The sequence below is a fragment of the Rhinopithecus bieti genome, unplaced genomic scaffold (assembly GCF_001698545.2).
Source record: "Rhinopithecus bieti isolate Rb0 unplaced genomic scaffold, ASM169854v2 scaffold_64120, whole genome shotgun sequence".
Taxonomy (NCBI): Eukaryota; Metazoa; Chordata; class Mammalia; order Primates; family Cercopithecidae; genus Rhinopithecus; species Rhinopithecus bieti.
The window spans coordinates 866,322-884,455 of record NW_016824553.1 but is presented as its reverse complement, the minus strand read 5'-3'; the positions used below and the strand labels follow the sequence as shown (position 1 = coordinate 884,455).

The 18,134-nt window shown below is 41.0% G+C and overlaps 1 protein-coding gene across 2 annotated transcripts in view; it reads left to right on the top strand.

The window, feature by feature from the left end:
- The window catches only part of CUL1 (cullin 1), a 104,950-nt gene that overhangs the window by 27,313 nt on the left and 59,503 nt on the right, over positions 1–18,134 (top strand). For both annotated transcript variants that reach the window (XM_017862405.1, XM_017862404.1), the window contains exon 2: positions 5,627–5,927. In XM_017862405.1, the coding sequence (XP_017717894.1) occupies positions 5,788–5,927 (140 nt within the window). In that variant the 5' untranslated portion in view covers positions 5,627–5,787. The remainder of the gene's footprint in view (positions 1–5,626; positions 5,928–18,134) is intronic.

The following is an 18,134-nucleotide window of genomic DNA, read 5'->3' as shown; positions in this document are numbered from 1 at the left end:
GGGCTCTGGGAGCCAGCAGCTAGTGTGTGTGGAGGCAGAGCTGGCTCTGCCATTGCTTCTTGTCCTTGACTAATTGCATCTTGTGCCTTGGTTTCCTGTCAAGAAAATGATAATCCCTCTCTGAGGATTAGTGAGAGCTTATGAGCATGGTTTGGGCTGGCCGTCTAGAGAACACTGAAGCTGCGAGGGGCCCTGTGGCTGTCCCCCCTGTCAGCCTGCTTCACTCACTGGCCACCTGTGTGTCCAAGTCAGGAGGTGGCACATCTGCAGGGTACATGCCTGAAACTCGTGGACATTCATAACCACAGTTAGTAACTCCTGCGATGCCAAGGATCTCCTGTACCTGAGTACTTTGTACTTTTGAAAACTACCCGATTTCCTAAGTATATTTTGGGTTTTGTTTGTTTTTCATATCTTTAGGTTTGGGGACCTCCTAGGTTTTCTAGCTATGAGACGTGATTTATGAGGAAAATATTTTACCCCTTACCTAAAATCACTTGAACCTCTCTGACTTTTATGAAATCTGCTTAAGAGTGACATTCTTTGGTGGCCTGATTATAAGATGGTAGATATATAGTTTGTAAAGTAAAGTTCAACATTAACAGAGAAGCAAGTATTTTGTGGGCACCTGTATTCTATTTTATTTTCCCAGCAGTTTAACAATCAGTTCAGTTCAACAGACACTTGAGTGATGCATCAATAGATTAAGCATGGGCATTCAGCACGTGCACACGCACACACACTCACACACATACACCCACCCATCCCTACCCCTCTAAACTGGAAAGCTCCATTACCTGAGCCTCTTGCGTCCATTGGAGCAGGCTGGTAGATACACAGGTGACCCACCCAGATGCCCCTTCAAGGAAGGACTTGACTCCAGTGTTAGCACCATTGGGCCTCAGCTGCAGAGCTGCCTGGACCAGGCTGCGCCCTTCTCAGCCCGGTCGGGGTTAACGGCCTGCAGTGTGAGCCGGTGTGAGACCCTCTGGCAACAGTTGTTAGAGCTCCCTGCCGGGTTGATGCTGGCTTTATAGGGCCTACATCACAGTTCATCTTTTCTCTGCCCCATCTGCTTCCTCCTTGTCATCTCGTGGGTGCCCATCTCTAAGAAGCATCTTCCACCTAAGCCAGGTCTCAACATCTGCTCCAGAGACCCCTGTCTGGGACCTGCTCACAGGTCTCTGTTGCTGCCCAGCTTGCATGTGACCTATCTGTCCTTTAAGACATTTTCGTGATGTGTTTACTTCTAACATTTCCTTGTAGACTTTGTTTTAGGTTTCTTTGCTGTATTAGTTATTAATATTTTAAGTACATAAGTGAGGCTGTTTAGGGGTTATTTAAAATGTAAGATTAGGTCATCCTCTTTAAACCTGCCCACTTAAGTATGAATTTTTGAAAACCTCAGATCATCTATGCATGAATTTTAGATACTCAGTGGGAACAACTAGAAAAAAGGAAATGGATAGAGAAGAATAAATCACATAGCGGCAGGAATAGAAGATTTTGCTAATTTTTCAGCATATTCGGAATATAAACTGAGGTGTGATGTGGCATAAAGTTCCTGTGTGTAGACCTGGATGCAAAAGTGTACAGCAAGTAAACTTGACAGTGTGACATGAAAAGTTGTATTTGATCTCATAGATTATCAGTGAGTTTTAACAGAGTGAGATTCATAATTGGAATCAGAAATGTAATACAAAGGATAGAGAATATGTAAAGAACATATTTGATGTGCTTATGCTGAGATAGGAGAATGGAGGTGTTATAAAAAATCCACACTGACCATTTTATTTGGTATATTTTAACTTTGCTAGAGGATTGCTGGTATCTTGACTTTATCTTTCAAATTGTCCTGATCGTTGCAGAGTTTATCTTAGTTTTCAAAAGTCAGGCTTTTAAAAAAAAAAAAAGTGGGCTTTCTTAAATTTCAAAATATTTGAGTAGATTTAATGCTGATACAATTAGGACTGACTTACTAACTCTTTAAAGCTATCGGCTCTTTTAATTGGAGATGTTGAGGTTTCCTCATTTAACAAATAGGCAATTGGTTGTTTTTCCCTATGACTTACAGTAGTTTCACTGTTTCGACACCCTGAAAATGGAAGAACCTAAAATTCAGACTAGACTGTATTAGTTTGTGGTCCTGCTACTTTGTAGCGTTAGAAGCTTGCCAAGTTTGATTGCTGCTTTGAATTAGTTTCTTCATCTGAAGAGGAAGGGTCAGAACTATCATTAAGGTTAACCTCTAATTGCCAGTGATTATATTTGGCTCTTAAGAAGAAATGCTTTTGGTACACAAATGCATAGCACATAAAGTTTCTGATTTACAAGTGGGTTATGTGTCAGCATCTTAGAAAGAAGTATACTTGGCCGGGCACCCCATGGCTCACGCCTGTAATCCCAGCACTTTGGGAGGCTGAGGCAGGAGGATTGCTTGAGCTCAGGAGTTCAAGACCAGCCTGGGCAACATGGCGAAACACCATCTCTACCCCAAAAAATAAATAAATAAATAATAAAAATTAGCCAGGCATGGTTGTCCTAACCTGTAGTCCCAGCTATTGGAGAGGCTGAGGTGGGAGGATCACCTGAGCCCAGGGAGTTGAGGCTGCAGTGAGCCATGATCACGCCACTGCACTCCAGCCTGAGCAAGAGTGATACCCTCTTTAAAAATAAGTAAATGAATAAGCACGCTTTATTCCGTCAGTGTAGCATTATGAGCATGGACCATGTCTGTTTACCGTTAAGAGTAAATAATGCCTAGGATGGTGCCTGACATATGGTAGCTTCCTACTAAACATTAAAACTAAGTAGTCACTAAAATTCTGTAATTTTCATAAGCCTGTTTAAACACCGTGTTGGGATATGTTTATATTTGCAATGACCAAAATAATGTAAAACATGACTAAATGAAACAGCAAGACATAAATTTTAGCCTAAAATCCAATATTTGAAGGAAAGAGTTTAGAAGAAACGAGATAGAATTTTGTAGAGATTCTAAAGAGGGATTTTGAGCAAGTTCAGATGCTTGATGATACCGGTATTTTATTCCTAAATCTTCTTAAGACATATAGCTTTTCAGTTCCCTAATTTATTCCTTCATTTATTTCTGTAAAATATTTATTGAGCAGCATGCCAGGCTCTGTATGAGGTTCTCACGAGCCTGTGGGGCTTGCACCCCAGTGAAGTGAGGGAGTTACAGTACAGAAACAAGTGCAGGATTATGGCCCGGAGTAAGTGTTAAGAAGGGAAAATCCCATTTAAAGGCAAACCTGAACATCTTCTGGGACTTCCTAGTAAGGCTCCTTTGAAAGTATGACTGGAAGGCAACTTGAAGAAGGGGAGGAACTCTCTAGAACTGTCTAAGCAGCAGCAGCAGCAGATGCAGAGATCCTCTGGTGGGGAAAGGAGACTGGCATGGCCAGGGAAGGGACATCCGTGGGCTGAACCTGAGGGGAGGGCGGGGGAGAGTTGAGGTTTTGTAAGAGGCAAATGAGAGAGAAAAGGATCTGATAGTGCCATATTAAGGATTTCCCTTCTTCAAACTCTGCCTTGGCTCCCTGTTGCTCTTAGGGTGACAGCCTATTCAGAATTAGGATGACACCGTCTTAGGATGACAGCGATTTTAGACAGCTGACTGCCATGTCAAGAATGATACAAGCAGACACAAGGTATTCCAATCTAGTTTAGACAATTAAAATAGTGGCCCGGGTAAGAGATGGTGATGATTACTAGAGGAGGAAGTGGAGATGAGCGAATGGATTTGAAGTGAAGTCCGTAGCACTTGAGTGTGAAAGGGTGAGGGCTGTGGCATCAGACTCATTCCCAGGTTTCTGACTTGTGGATACATGTGGTGTTGCCACTCACTGACACAGACAAGGCTGATGGAGAAAGGCATTTGGGGGGCAGAGTAGAACATTTTTTTTCAGTTGCTGATAGAAATTATAAGACAAGTAAAAGGAAAAGGAGTAAAAGAGCATCTAGAGAGGTATGAGAAAGATCATCCAAGATAGAATTAAAACTATGAGTTTGGGGAATTTCAGTGATTATTTCCCCTTAGGAAAAAATTAAGTGATGGGGAAAGTAGGGTAGGTCCAAACAGTTGATGCTATCAGATGGCACCACCAGTCCAAAACATGCTTATTAGTAGTAAGTGTGCTATTGACCCTCCCAAAGTAGATGGTGAAAGGAAAGCACATGGAAACTACACACAGGAAACATTTCCAGAGTGGTTGCTGAGTTGTCAGTTTCTTAAAACTTAAGGGAGTCCTTGTGTTAGATACTTTTATATTCCACATTTGAACATACCAATTTGAATGGAAGACATAAAATACTTTCAGGATCAGGAATGGTGTTGTAGATTTATAAAATATTAAGACCCACAGCCTAGAATATAAATAAATTAATTAGAGAATAGCTTTCAGTGGTTCAGACTTACTCCTTAAGCATGACCTCACAGGGTCCCTAAATGTGCCTTAGATCACACAGAGCTCTGCAGTGCCATTGAGGATATAGGATGAGCTGAATTACTTGACAAGGTAACTCACACATAGATTTGCAGGCTTCAATAACCTAGCCTCATTGTTCCAGATCTCATTTACTTCCCAGTAACATTTGTTTTATGAAACCATTAAAATAATTCAGCGTTTCTTCATTTGCACTGGAAATACCTATTTAAAACCTTTGCGTTTTGATGTGATACACATAGATAGTCCTTAAATTATGTCTGTGATATTGTGCGTTGAGAAGTACTGGTTTGATACAATATTGAATACCTAAGTTACTTATGAGTCTAAGATGCTGAAGCATTATATATTGTATTTGGCATTAGCTCCGTATACTTAGAAATAGTAGCCACTGCCATGTGTTAAGCATTTACTCTGTGTTAAGTATTTTCTTACACATTATCTTATTTAAACTCTACAACATCCATTTGAGGAAAGTAATTGGCCTCCATTTTGCAGACTAGGAAATTAAAGCTTAGAGAGGTTAAGAAATTCATCCAGTACTGCATGTACCTGCCTAGTAGGTGTGGCACTGAGCTTCAAACTCAGGTCTCTCTGAATTCGGAGTACATTTTAAATCTTGATAATTCTTGCCAGATTCCCTCCTTAGAAAGGGAGTGCTTATTTCCTTTCATTTTCAGCCTCACCAACATTTGCATTCTCGCTGAATTCTAAGAGAAAAGTTACTAAAAGTCCTAGGTAACCCGTGAGATTGAGTGATTTTTCCTATTTATTAGCTGTTTGTGTTCCTGGGAACTTCCTGAGCATATCCTTTGCCCTTTTTTCTTTGAGTTTGTCTTTCTAATTGTCATCTAGGTCAAATGATATATTTTTTTGGTAACTTTAGAAGGCAGAGAAAGGCAACAGAGTTAGTTGTGCTTGTGCAAATTTTTACCTAGCTTTTCTCTTGAGTGCTAATATCGTAATGATTTTGAACTAAATAAGCATATTTTTGTACACAGACCATATAATTAACATGAATGTGTTTCCACATAGAGAAATGGTCTCTGGATTAGACTGGGCCCTGCTAATGCCTGCAGACTGAGTGTTTCTGTCAGTGTGTCTCACCCTATTACAGTACCCCAGAGACAATCCACTAATTCTCTTTATTTCTTCCTCAGGTTTGCCTGCAATGAGATTTCATTCTCTACATTTAAAGGACATCCTTTCTGAGCTGCTGTGAATAAATTTGGAATGGTACTGTATATTTTCATCTAATGGAGAACTAGCTGTACTTTGAATAAGGATTGCTGCACTGGACGACTTTAGAACATCCCTCACAATGTCGTCAACCCGGAGTCAGAACCCCCACGGCCTGAAGCAGATTGGCCTGGACCAGATCTGGGACGACCTCAGAGCCGGCATCCAGCAGGTGTACACGCGGCAGAGCATGGCCAAGTCCAGATATATGGAGCTCTACACGTATCCTCCTGCCTAGCGCAGGTTGATTTGCTTAGAGTTTTGATTATTTACTAGTAAGACTTATGAATTATTAGAATTTTATATTGTTTTCTCCTCCCAGTTCATCATGTAAAATAGTTGCAGGGTTCATTTTTAGCCTTAAGTTTTTGAACAGAGTAGAACTGGTTCATTTTTAGTCAAATGCAGTGCTGGGCAGTACGGTCACCACTGAGCACACGTGGCTGTTTACATTTGAAATATTTTAAAGGTTCAGTTCCTTAGGCGCACTAGCTGTGTGTGGAGTAAATAAAACATTTCTGTCATTGTAGAAGGTTCCGTTGGGCAACTCTGGTCCAAAGCAAGGTCCTGAGGTTCTCAGCAGATTGTTTGTTTTACTGTCCATTTGTTTATATGTTGTCTATGACTGCTTTGTGTTATGAGAACAGAGTTAAGTAGTTGTATCAGGAACAGTTTTGTCCATGAAGCCTAAAATACTTACTACCTGCCCTTTTACAGGAAAAGTTCGTTGACCTGATCTAAAGGGATAGAACATCGAGCAAAAGTTTGCCTGTTATGGCCCTATTTTTTTTGTGTGTTTGAGACAGGGTCTCGGTCTGTCACCGAGGCTGGAGTGCAGTGGTGTGATCACAGCTCACTGCAACCTCAGATGCCTGGGCTCAACCAGTCCTCCCATCTCAGCCTCCCAAGTAGCTGGGACCACAGACACGTGCCACCACACCTGGCCATTTTTTTTCATCGTTTATAGAGACAGAGTCTTGCTATGTTGCCCAGGCTCTGGCCCTATTTTCTAAAGTACAATATCTAAAAAGAATTTTATTCCCTTTATTTTTGGTCCATGATGTGCATGGGGGACTGTGCTGTGTGCTACAAAGGTGATGAAGGTGGAGGAGATGCAGTTCCCGCTATTCATGTGGTTGGAGATGCACCAGCTAATTTGGAGGTTTTCTTGATTCCATACAAGTACGACATTGAAATTAGAGTTAAGCTTACTCAGGAGAGAGCAGATTGCCACTGTTTCTAGGACTTTAAAGTTGCTGATTCAACAGCTTCAGGTTTAAATTTTTAGAATATATCAGTTACTATCAAACTAGTTTTTGTGATATTCCAGTATGTTCTTACCTATGTTAATACTTCAGAATCCTAAAAAACAATTAAGTAGATATAAAACTATGTCAGTCTCGGAATTAGCATAAAATGTATTGTGTGTTTGCATATTTATATATGTATATACACTTACATATAGAATACTTTTAAAATAATAGCTTTATTGAGATGTAACTACGTACCATAAAATTCAACCTTTTAAAAAGTATACAGTGCGGTGGTTTTTAGTATATTTACAGAGGTTTGCACCTATCACCACTATCTAACTTTAGAACATTTTAATCACCCCAAAGCAACACCTTGTACCCATTAGCAGTCACTCCTCATGCCCTTGTCCCCCCAGGCGCTGGCAACCGTCATTTACTTTGTCTCTATGAATTTGCCCATTCTGTACATTTTGCATAAATGGAATCATATGATCTGCGGGCTGCCTATGTGGCTTCTTTGACCTAGCATGGTTGGAGGCGTCATCCTTGTAGCACGTATCACTGTGTACGTCGTTCCTTTTTATGACTCAGTTGTATAGCTAGTCTACATTTTGTTTGCCCATTGATCAATGATGGATATTTGGGTTTTTTCCACCTTTTGACTGTTACAAATACCACTGTAAACATGGTGTGAGAGTTTTTGAGTGGCTCTGTGACTTCTGGTCTCCAGGGTGTATACTCAGGAGTGGGATTGCAGGGTGCTGTGATGGGTAGGATGCTTTTAAAGAAGATAGAGTCTTTGCCAACTGAGAGGCTATTATGCCACCCAACAGCATTCTGGCTTGCTAGGTATGGCATTTTCTTAATTCTTGTAAGAAAGCTGAAGGGTGGGGGTTCCACCGGTGAGGCAAGACACGAGTGGGATTTCTGATGTACAGAAAGCAGGAGAGCACTGCTCCAGAGCCCAAGGAGGTGTCACTGCTGATCTGTCTCTGGAGAATTTCTTTTTAAAATCCACCTTATTGAGATATAATTAATATGCCTTATAAGTCATGCCTTTTTTTTTTTTTTTTTTTGAGGCAGAGTCTTGCTCTGTCACCCAGACTAAGTGCAGTGACACGATCTCAGCTCACTGCACCCTCTGCCTCCCAGGCTCAAACGATCCTCCCATCTCAGCCTTCAAGTGTTTGGGGCCACAGGCACACACCACCATGCCCAGCAAAATTTTATTTTATTTTATTTTTTTCCCCTAGAGACTGTCTCACCAAGTTACCCAGGCTGGTCTCAAACTTCTGGGCTCAAGCATTCCGCCTGCCTCGGCCTTCCAGAGTGCTGGGATTACCGGCATGAGCCACCACGCCCAGCCTTGGTAATTTCTTAATGTGTTCTTTCTTACTAAATCAGGTTGGTCCTTTTCTGATGGTTTATTTTGCTCATAAGACAGTGAGACTTTGTATGCTAGCAGAAGTTACCGAATTCTTGTATTCTACAAATAATTAAATTTGTATAATTTATAGTTGTTCTGGTACCTGCAACTTTAATTTTTTTCAGGACTGCCACTCAAATTGGGTAGTTTTTCTTCCAGTTTTGTCTGAGAAAGTAATAGCGCCATATATTTACAAAAAATTGGAGAATCTAAACCAAATCTAAAATATCTTTCTTTAATTCTTTGGACATTTTTATGAAATAATGGCTACAGTTTGAGTCCTGTGTGTCAGGCTTTGTGCTTCGAACCGTCCACACCTCATTAAGCCTTATCTCACCGCGGGCTGGTGGCAGTCACCTTCCTCTGTGGATAAGCTTCAGGAACCTAGTTGTATAGCAGCTAGTAGTGGTGGTGAGGCGAGTCTTAAGATTCTCAGCAGTCTGAATCTAGAATCACCTTTAGACCCTCTATGTAGCCTTCAAGCTACTATATTTGAATGGATCCCATTTCTCAGAGTATTACATTTCTATACTTTCTTTGAGAAGTTTGAAGTATTTTGATTAACTCTTCAATATATTAGGATAGAAGTGAAACAATAGAGTGTATACTTACATTTATTACTTATTGAAAATCGTAAAATGTGATTTTAACCTAACTCTTCACATATCTTTTCAGCATCACTGTGAGAACTGAAAGAATTTTGAGTTGTCGGTCATGTTTTCGTAGAGCCATCTTCACTTTAAGCCATTTACACATAGTACTTTTTGGAATTGTGTGTATGTTGCCATTATTGCTGTTTTATTCCAGCCCCAGGTTGCATAACAGAGCAGTTTTTCAGAAGTTTTCTCTTACTGGTGTATATTTGGTCATTTTAAAATAATCTCCTAAAGGCTTGTTCACTGTGACATCTAACACATACAGTTGTGAAAGGTTGCATTTCAGGGCAGGAGGTGCTTTGGAGTGGGGAAGAAGAAGCTGGCAGTGCCTCTCATCTGTTCTAGTATCACTCTGCAAAATTAGACATGCCTCATCAGCAGTTGGCAAAGGAAGTGGGTTAGAAAGGAAAACTGGTTGAGAGAAAAAGGAGGGATTCTTTTCCTTCCCCTAACTCTGGTTGGTAGTTAACAGCTGGATTTTTACCTATTGTGTATCCTGGAGGAGAAAATTGAGTGTTTTTTTAGAAAAAGCAACTACTCCTTGCTGTAAAACAAATATTCTTGGAGCCTTTAGGAACCTGTGACATTTGTGGTTGCTGTAGCAGGGAGGTGGGTTATTCTACAGCATAAATATTTATCTTGACTTTTCAACTCAAAATGGTGAAAGAAGGGAATTTTGGAAAAGCCAAAAATAAAAAATAAAAAAATCAGAAAAGACAGAAAAGAAAATGACCAGAGCATCTGCAGACAGAAAGATCCACTTTGGTTAACTTGGTTTTTAGCCGTTTCTCAAAGACTTGGTTTTTCTCCTAAAGTTTTAGCCTTGAGCCATTACTCTCCACTGTGAGTCTATCTGTTAAGCGCTTCCAACTATTCACTTCTAGTTTTCTATGATGTCTTACATGTGTATAGTTACCATGCAGCCATGCAGCAACTTGTGTGTGTGTGTGTGTGTGTGTGTGTGTGTGTGTGTGTGTGTCAGAGACAGTCTCACTCTGTCAACCCAGGCTGGAGTGCAGTCATGGGTTCATGGCTCATTACAGCCACAAGCTGGGGTCAGGTGATCACCCCGCCTCAGCCTCCAAGTAACTGGGACCACAGGCGCACACCACTACATCTGTCTAATTTTTGTATCTTTTGTAGAGACAGGGTTTCCTGTCTACAGGGTTTCCTCTACAATAAAATACGCAGAATAAAATTCTATGCAGGTGGGTAAATACCAGGTTTCCTTCCTTTTGAATTTGAAATAGGTATTGGCATTTCTTATTCAATTTATTGACTCCACTATATTTCAGGTGTTGTGCTGAGGTTGGAAGACAAACATGGGTCCCGGCTAGAGAGGCATTTAAGGGGATGCAGTGAAGTATGAGGGTCCGGCCTAGCTTGTGCAGGTGTCAAGTCACGTATTGGAGGTTTCTGTTCATTGTTCTGGGCCCCAGACCTACCTGTGTCTTGTTTCCAGGTCACGTACCTCAGAGTCATGATTTTACCTTCTCTTGGCATCAGTTTAAACTTTCATGCTGATGTCTTTCTTTTTTTCTCTCTCTACCTGAATAAATTCTCATAAACTTGGAAGTTTCTATTTGTCTTCCTGTACAGTGCTGTGGCCTGAATCAGTTTGTTCTGTTCCTTAGCCTGCTTTTTCCAGTCTTCTTTTCCCCCACTGGCACCATAAGAATCTCTTTCATATTTGAGAATGAAATTGGTTGATTTGAGAATCATTCATTCATATTTGAGAATGAGAATGAGATTGATCTTGGTTGCTCTCAGTAAGTCATAACATGAGCACATTCAGAATTCACATTTAATCGTCTGTTGTGATGTTTTGTGATAAGATTCGTGATTGCTGGGGGTCGGGGCACTTTTTCACCCGAGTCAGTCTCCTGAGCCCTTGGAGCCTACGGCTGTGCTTTGCAGGGACACTGTGCCAGGACACACTGGTCCCTGCTGCAACTCTGCACCTGCCAGTTGAGCAGTCCCGTCTTGGCTGCCGCCACCACTCTTTTCAGGTCCACACTCTGACCATCGCCTTCCCTTCCATAGGAGCTGCGGCTGCAGAGGAGTGCTCAGGTGGCAGCTGTCCTGCTTCACCTGCTCACTGCAAAATTCTCTCCTTTATAGAAAACCAAAATTTCAAAGAACAGCAGATCAAACAGAAGGAATAACAAATTGTCTTCAAAGTAGATTAATGATGATCCATGTCTGTTTTAGAATAACCATCCAGCCCAACAAATGTGTTTAGACACTTTTCATCTTGCACTCTTCATTTAGGAGTCTTACATTAATCTGATTCTGCTCACCTAATGAACATGGCTTACATCAAAGGAACCTAAACAGAGAAAGTTTTCATATTTTTCAGATGTAATCTTTCCTTCTCTTGTGTGTGTATAGATATATGTTTATCCATAGTTTTAGCATAAGTCTGTAAAAGGACATACTGGTTCACAGAAAGAAAAAATGCAGATAGTAAGCATGTGGAAAATGTTCAACCTTATAACTGTTAAAGAAATGAAGAATTAGGCCAGCCATGCTCACGCCTTTAATTCCCAGAATTTGGGAGGCCAATGCAGGTGGATCACTTGAGCTCAGGAGTTTGAGACCAGTCTGGGCAACATAGCAAAACCTTGTCTCTGAAAAAAAAAAAAAAGGAAATAGCCATGTGTGGTGGTGCATACCTGTAGTCCCAACTACTCAGGAGGCTGAGACAGGAGAATCACTTGCTCCTGGGAGGTCGAGGCTGCAGTGAGTCATGATCACACCACTGTACTCCAGCGTGAGCAACAGAGTGAGACCCTATTTTTACCTATCATGTTGAAAAACATTGTTAAGAAATGACTATTACAGCCAGTGTTGGCGAGGAGACCAAGCGGTACAGTGCAGGCAGAAATGTTAGTTTGCTCTGATCTTTCTGGAGGGAAATTTAGAAATACATTTTTTTGTTTTGAGATAGCATCTTGCCCTTTCACCTAGGCTCGAGTGCAATGGCACGATCATAGCTCAGTGCAGCCTGCAACTCCTGGACTCAAGTGATTCCACCACCCACCCCACCTCAACCTCCTGAATAGCTGGGACTGCAGGTGCACACCACCACACCTAATTTTTTATTTTTTGCAGACATGGAGTCTTGCTATATTGCCCAGGCTGGTCTTGAACTCCTGGCTTCAAGCAATCCTCCCACGTTGGCCTCCCAAAGTTGAGGGGTTACAAGCATGAACCACACAGGCCTGGCCTGGAAATATATTTCTAGAGACATAAAAATGTACTGTGGCCCAGCAATTTGTTTATTTTTTAAACTTGATCCTAAGGAAATAGTTGTATTCAAAACCGCATGTGCGAGGCTCTTCGGCATATTTTAATAATAGGAAACAATGGAAAACAACCTCAATCTTCAGTATTAAGGATTTGATGTAACTATAAACTGCATTTAAAAATGCAATGAAGACTATTGACATGGAATAATGTTCGTAATATATTGCTGTGGGAAAGCAGGAGGTGAAGTGGTACGTGAGTTGTGAACCATCAGCACACACTCCTGCTTTTGAAAACCTTTTTGTATACCATATGGAAAGGAACTGTCCCTTATAAGATGGTGGGCTTATAGATGAGGTTTTAAAAGTTGCTCTTCTTTGCCTTCTAGATTTTCAGTATAGAGCATGCATTTTAAAGTACAGTTTATTAGTTTGCCTTTTGCAAATGTTAAGTCCTAGCTTGCAAAATTCTCGCTACCTTTTACTACTGACCTAGTACTATTAAAATTACTCTTAGAATTGAGAAATTATATATCTGTCTTAAAGTAAGACCCTGTAGAAATTATGAGATTGCATACTTGACACAAGTGATTTTTTTTTTTTGGTTGGGGGCAGGGTTAGTATAAATATGGCAAATATGGCATGTTCTTCAGCTATTTTTCAAAGTTTGATTCATGGGATATATACTCAGAGTACTTTGAACATTATGTAACACAGTTTTTAGTTCATTATAATCAATTGCAATTAGTTTTTGCTTTTGAAGTATGCTATTAGATGTGAATTTATTTGCTTCGTATAGGATATTTCTTTTCAGAAATGCACCTACCCACAGATTGGACAGGACTTTATTCTTTTATGACTACAGACGGATTATACAGAATAGTATGTGAGCCTGCTGGTTTGCCATTTGGTACAGGTTAACTTGTTAATGTGTGAAGATAGGAAGTACTATGTGTGTGTGTGTGTGTGTGTGTGTGTGTGTGTGTGTGTATTTATTTATTTTTCAGAGGGTGTCTCGCTCTGTTGCCCAGGCTGGAGTGCAGTGGTGTGATTTTGGCTCACTGCAACCTCTGCGTCCTGGGTTCAAGCTGTTCTCGTACCTCAACCTCCCGAGTGGCTGGAATTTCAGGTGCGCACCACCTTGCCTGGCTAATTTTTGTATTTTTAGTAGAGACTGGGTTTCATGTTAGCCAGGCTGGTCTCGAGCTCCTGACCTCAAGCGATCTGTCCGCCTTGACCTCCCAAAGTGCTGGGATTACAGAGGTGAGCCACCGCACCCGGCCTAGGAAGTACTGTATTTTTAATAAAACTTTTAGTGCAGAGTCTTTCCATGTGATTTTAATACAAGTTACTTGTTTAAATTTCCACTTCTTAAGTCGCATTTGGGAAACAAGTGGTAGTAGGAAATGGTTCTGTTCTGTTTAGTTTTGCTTCTTTGATTGAATTCGCTTTTCTTTTAGCTAAGGAGAATGGTTGGAGTTTGGCAATAACTAAAAGTCAAGAATTGATTCCCCAGATGTGTTGACTTCAGAAATAAGGCATGGTGCCGTGGGTAACAGAGACATTTGAGAACACTGGCTCCGTCACCTTGCGGCTCACTTTATATTACATTAGTAGTAAATGCTGAACTCCGGGAAGGCAGTCTATTGGTGAGGCCTAAGTCACCCACATGGTGCCTGGCACTGGGCAGGTGCCCAGAGGGTGTCTGCTTGCTGAAAGGTGAGATGTGAAGCTTTGCATCTAATAGGACCCTTTCACAGCGACTTGCCCCTGCCCATCAGTACAGAAGCATACCTTGGCGGACAACGTTTCACGGACGACAGAAGAGTTGTAGGACCTGTGTGGAGGCTGAACCAGGCTTGGCTCTTGGACATAAACCCCTGTACCATGTTACACCATTTCCCCACCCGCCTGCGGAGGAGGCCCCAGATACCTGCTTACGTTCTCACCTGCTTTCTGGCCAAAGAAGCTCTCAGAGGACCTTCAGCAAAGAACCTCAGAGTTTTAAAAGTCAAACGTACGGGTTTGTTAGAGTCTATGGCTGCCTTAGTATAAAATACCTAATCTATTGTTTGCTGAATGAAACTTTTATTGCCTTGTAGACTTTTAATTTTTTATCTCTGATGTTTTTGCTTTTTCTTATTTCATCTTAATTCCTATATTTAACTTTTCCTCATACTCTGTTTTAATTTTTTTCCTTTAAGAATAACTTTAGATGTGACCATTTTTCTCCTAAAGATTAGTCATAGTTCATTTTTCTACTCTTCTAAAGTAAATGATTTATGAACACTCAATTTGTGTGCATGTTGGGGCAACAGGTGGTGAGTGTGGCGTCGTTGGGGCGGCGGGTTGGGGGAGCAGCAGGAGCCCACACCATAGAGAGCAGCCGGGAGGCTCCGGCCCTGTCCTTTCACGCAGGCGCCCTTCAGGGCTCATTCTTCAGGAAAATGGCACACCTGATAATTCAGGAATACATCCGTTTTACAGTCCTTCCTTGAACATGGGGAATTCTCCCCTTCCAAATAATATACTTGAATTATCCCAAGAGCTCTTTTTCCTCAGGTCTCATACCAGTGGGGTCTGAGGAGGGGCTGGTGCCCTAGACAGATCTCCCTCAGGCAGCTTCTGATCACATGAAGAGCCTGCTCGTTCCATTTCTGATAACATTTCTCCATATAGTTCAGTTGATTTAAAGCTGAGATAAAAATACGATGAAGCTAAGACTGTGTGTCATCAGAGCTATATAAGATCTGCTTTCAGTCCTGCCTCCGCTGACTCAGCCTGGATTCAAAGCACAGTTGATCCTGTTCTTTAGGCAAAGGTGCCCTAGACTGGGGGCACCTCTTGGGCTGCCATGTAAACTTCATGTACATTGAGCACCTTTTTATATGCTCATTGACCATTCGTGTGTCATCTTTTGTAAAGTGTCCAAGTCTTTTGCCTCCGGTTTTTTCCATTTTTGGGATATTTTGCTTTTTGTTAGTTTTAGTTATTTATATGTCAAGGGTACCAGTGTTTTGTCAGATATATTTTGCTAATATTTTCTTCAAGTCTGAGGCTTGCTAATCATTTTCTTAATGGTGTCTTTGGGTGAGCAAATGTGTATTTTGGGGAAACGTAATTTATTGGTTTTATTTTTTTTGCAGTTACTGCCTCTATGACATAAGAAACCTTTGCCTCAATCTCAAAGATATTTTGTGTTTTCCTCATAAGATTTTATGGTTTGGGCATTTACTGTTAGACCTGTGATCCACCTGGAGTTAACTTTTGTATATGGTGTGCAGTAAGTCTTGAGGTTAAATTTTCCCTGTGTGGATATCCAATTATTCCAGTGCCATTTGTTGAAAAAGACTTTTCCTCAATGGGCTGGCAACTTCTTGTCAATTTCTACCCCAAAAGTTGATTGATTGGAATGGTATTGAATGTTTTAATGGCTTTTTTTTTTTTTTTGAGACAGAGTTTTGCTGTTTGCCCAGGCTGGAGTGCAATGGCATGATCTTGGCTCACTGCAACCTCCACCTCATGGGTTCAAGCGATTCTCCTGCCTCAGCCTCCTGAGTAGCTGGGATTACAGGTGCATGCCACCACACCCAGCTAATTTTTTTGTATTTTTAGTAGAGATGGGGTTTCACCATGTTGGCCAGGCTGGTCTTGAACTCTTGACCTCCAGTAATCCACCTACCTCGGCCTCCCAAAGTGCTGGAATTACAGGTCTGAGCCACTGTGCCTGGCCTTAATGGCTTTGTTGAGATATAATTCACATAGCATACAATGCACTCATTTAAAGTGTACATTTCATTAGTTTCTGGTATATTCACAGATAATGTTCATCTGTCACATTCAATTTTAGAAGATTTTCATCATCTCAAAAAGAAACCCTGTGCCCTTTAGTTATTGCTTCCTTCTTACCCCATCCTGCTAATGTACTTTCTGTCTCTATAAATTCGCTTATTCTGAATATTTTGTGTAAATATAACTATATGATATGTGGTGTTATGGACTTAATTGTGCCCTTCCTCCATTCATACCTTAAAACTCTAACCCCCAGTGTATTTGGATGGTATTTGGAGGTAAGGTTCTTTGGGGGAATAATTAAGGTTAAATAAGATCGTGAGGGTGGGGCCTTACCCTGATAGGATTAGCGTCCTTATGAGAAGAGGAAGAGACACCAGAGAGCTCTCTCTCCACATACACAGAGGAAAGGCCATGTGAGGACACAGCGAGAAGGCGACCATCTGCAACCCTGGAAGAGAGCCCTCACCAGAAACCAACCCTGACAGTACCTTGAGCTCGGACCTCTAGTCTCCAGAACTGTGAGAAAATAAATTCCTGTTGTTTAAGCCATCTAGTCTGTGGTATTTTGTTATGGCAGCCTAAGCAGACTAATACATGTGGTCTTTTGTGACTGGCTTTCTTCCACTTAGTATAATGTTTTCAAACTCATCCATGTTGTAGCATATGTCAGTACTTCATTTTTATGATAAAATAAGATTCCATTCTGTGGATATACCACATTTTGTTTATTCATTCATCAGGTGATGGACAGTTGGGTTATTTCCACCTTTTACTATTACGAATAGTGCTGCTGTAAATATTTGTGTACAGGTTTCTATGTAGACATATATTTTCATTTTTCTTAGATGCCTACAAGTGTAATTTCTGGGTCAGATGGTAACTCTGTGTTTAACCATTTGCAGAACTGCCAAATTATTTTCCAAAGTGGCTGCATTATTTTACTTTCCCACCAGCAGTGTATGAGGGTTCCATTTTCTTCATAGTCTGGCCAACACTTGTTGTGTTGTGTTGTACTTATTTGTTTATTTATTTTGAGACAGAATCTTGCTGTCATTCAGACTGGAGTGCATGGCGAGATCTCAGCTCACTGCAACCTCTGCCTCTTAGGTTCAAGCGATTCTCCCGCCTCAGCCTCCTGAGTAGCTGGAACCACAGGTGCGCACCACCATGCCCAGCAATTTTGGTGTTTGTAGTTGAGACAGGGTTTCATCATTGTTGGCCAGGCTGGTCTCGAACTCCTGGCCTCAAGTGATTCTCCTCCCTTGGCTTCCCAAAGTTCTGGGATCGCAGGCATGAGCCACCACATCCAGCTCAACACTTATTATTTTCTGACTTTTTGATTCTAGCCATCCTAGAGGGAATGAAGTAGTATCTCATTGTGGTTTCAATGTGCATCCTTATTGAAAATCAGGTGTCCACAGACTCATGGGTTTATTACTGTCATTTTGTAGTAAGTTTTGAAATTGTGATGTTTGAGTCCTCTAATATTGTTCTTTTTGAAGATTATTTTGGCTCTTTTGAGTCTCTTGTAGTTCCATATGAATTTTGGAATCAGCTTATTACTTCCCACAATGAAACCAACTGGGATTCTGATAGAGATTACATTGAATCTGTGGATCAATTTGGGCAGTGTATTTGTCTGTTCTCATGCTGCTAATAAAGACATACCCGAGACTGGGTAATTTGTGAAGGAAAGAGGTTTAATGGACTCACAGTTCCACATGACTGGGGAGGCCTCACAATCATGGCAGAAGGCAAAGGAGAAGCAAAGGCACGTCTTACATGGCGATAGGCAAGAGATCTTACACAGGGAAACTCCCATTTATAAAAACCGTCAGATTCTGTGAGACTTATTCACTACCACAAGAACACTATCAGGGAAACTGCTTTCATGATTCAGTTATCTCCGCCTTGCCCTTGACATGTGGGGATTATTACAGTTTAAGGTGCTATTTGGGTGGGGATACAGCCAAACCATGTCAGGGAGTATTGCCATTGTAATAATTCTTTTTTTTTTTTTTTTTTTTTTTTTTTTTTTTTTTTTTTTTTTT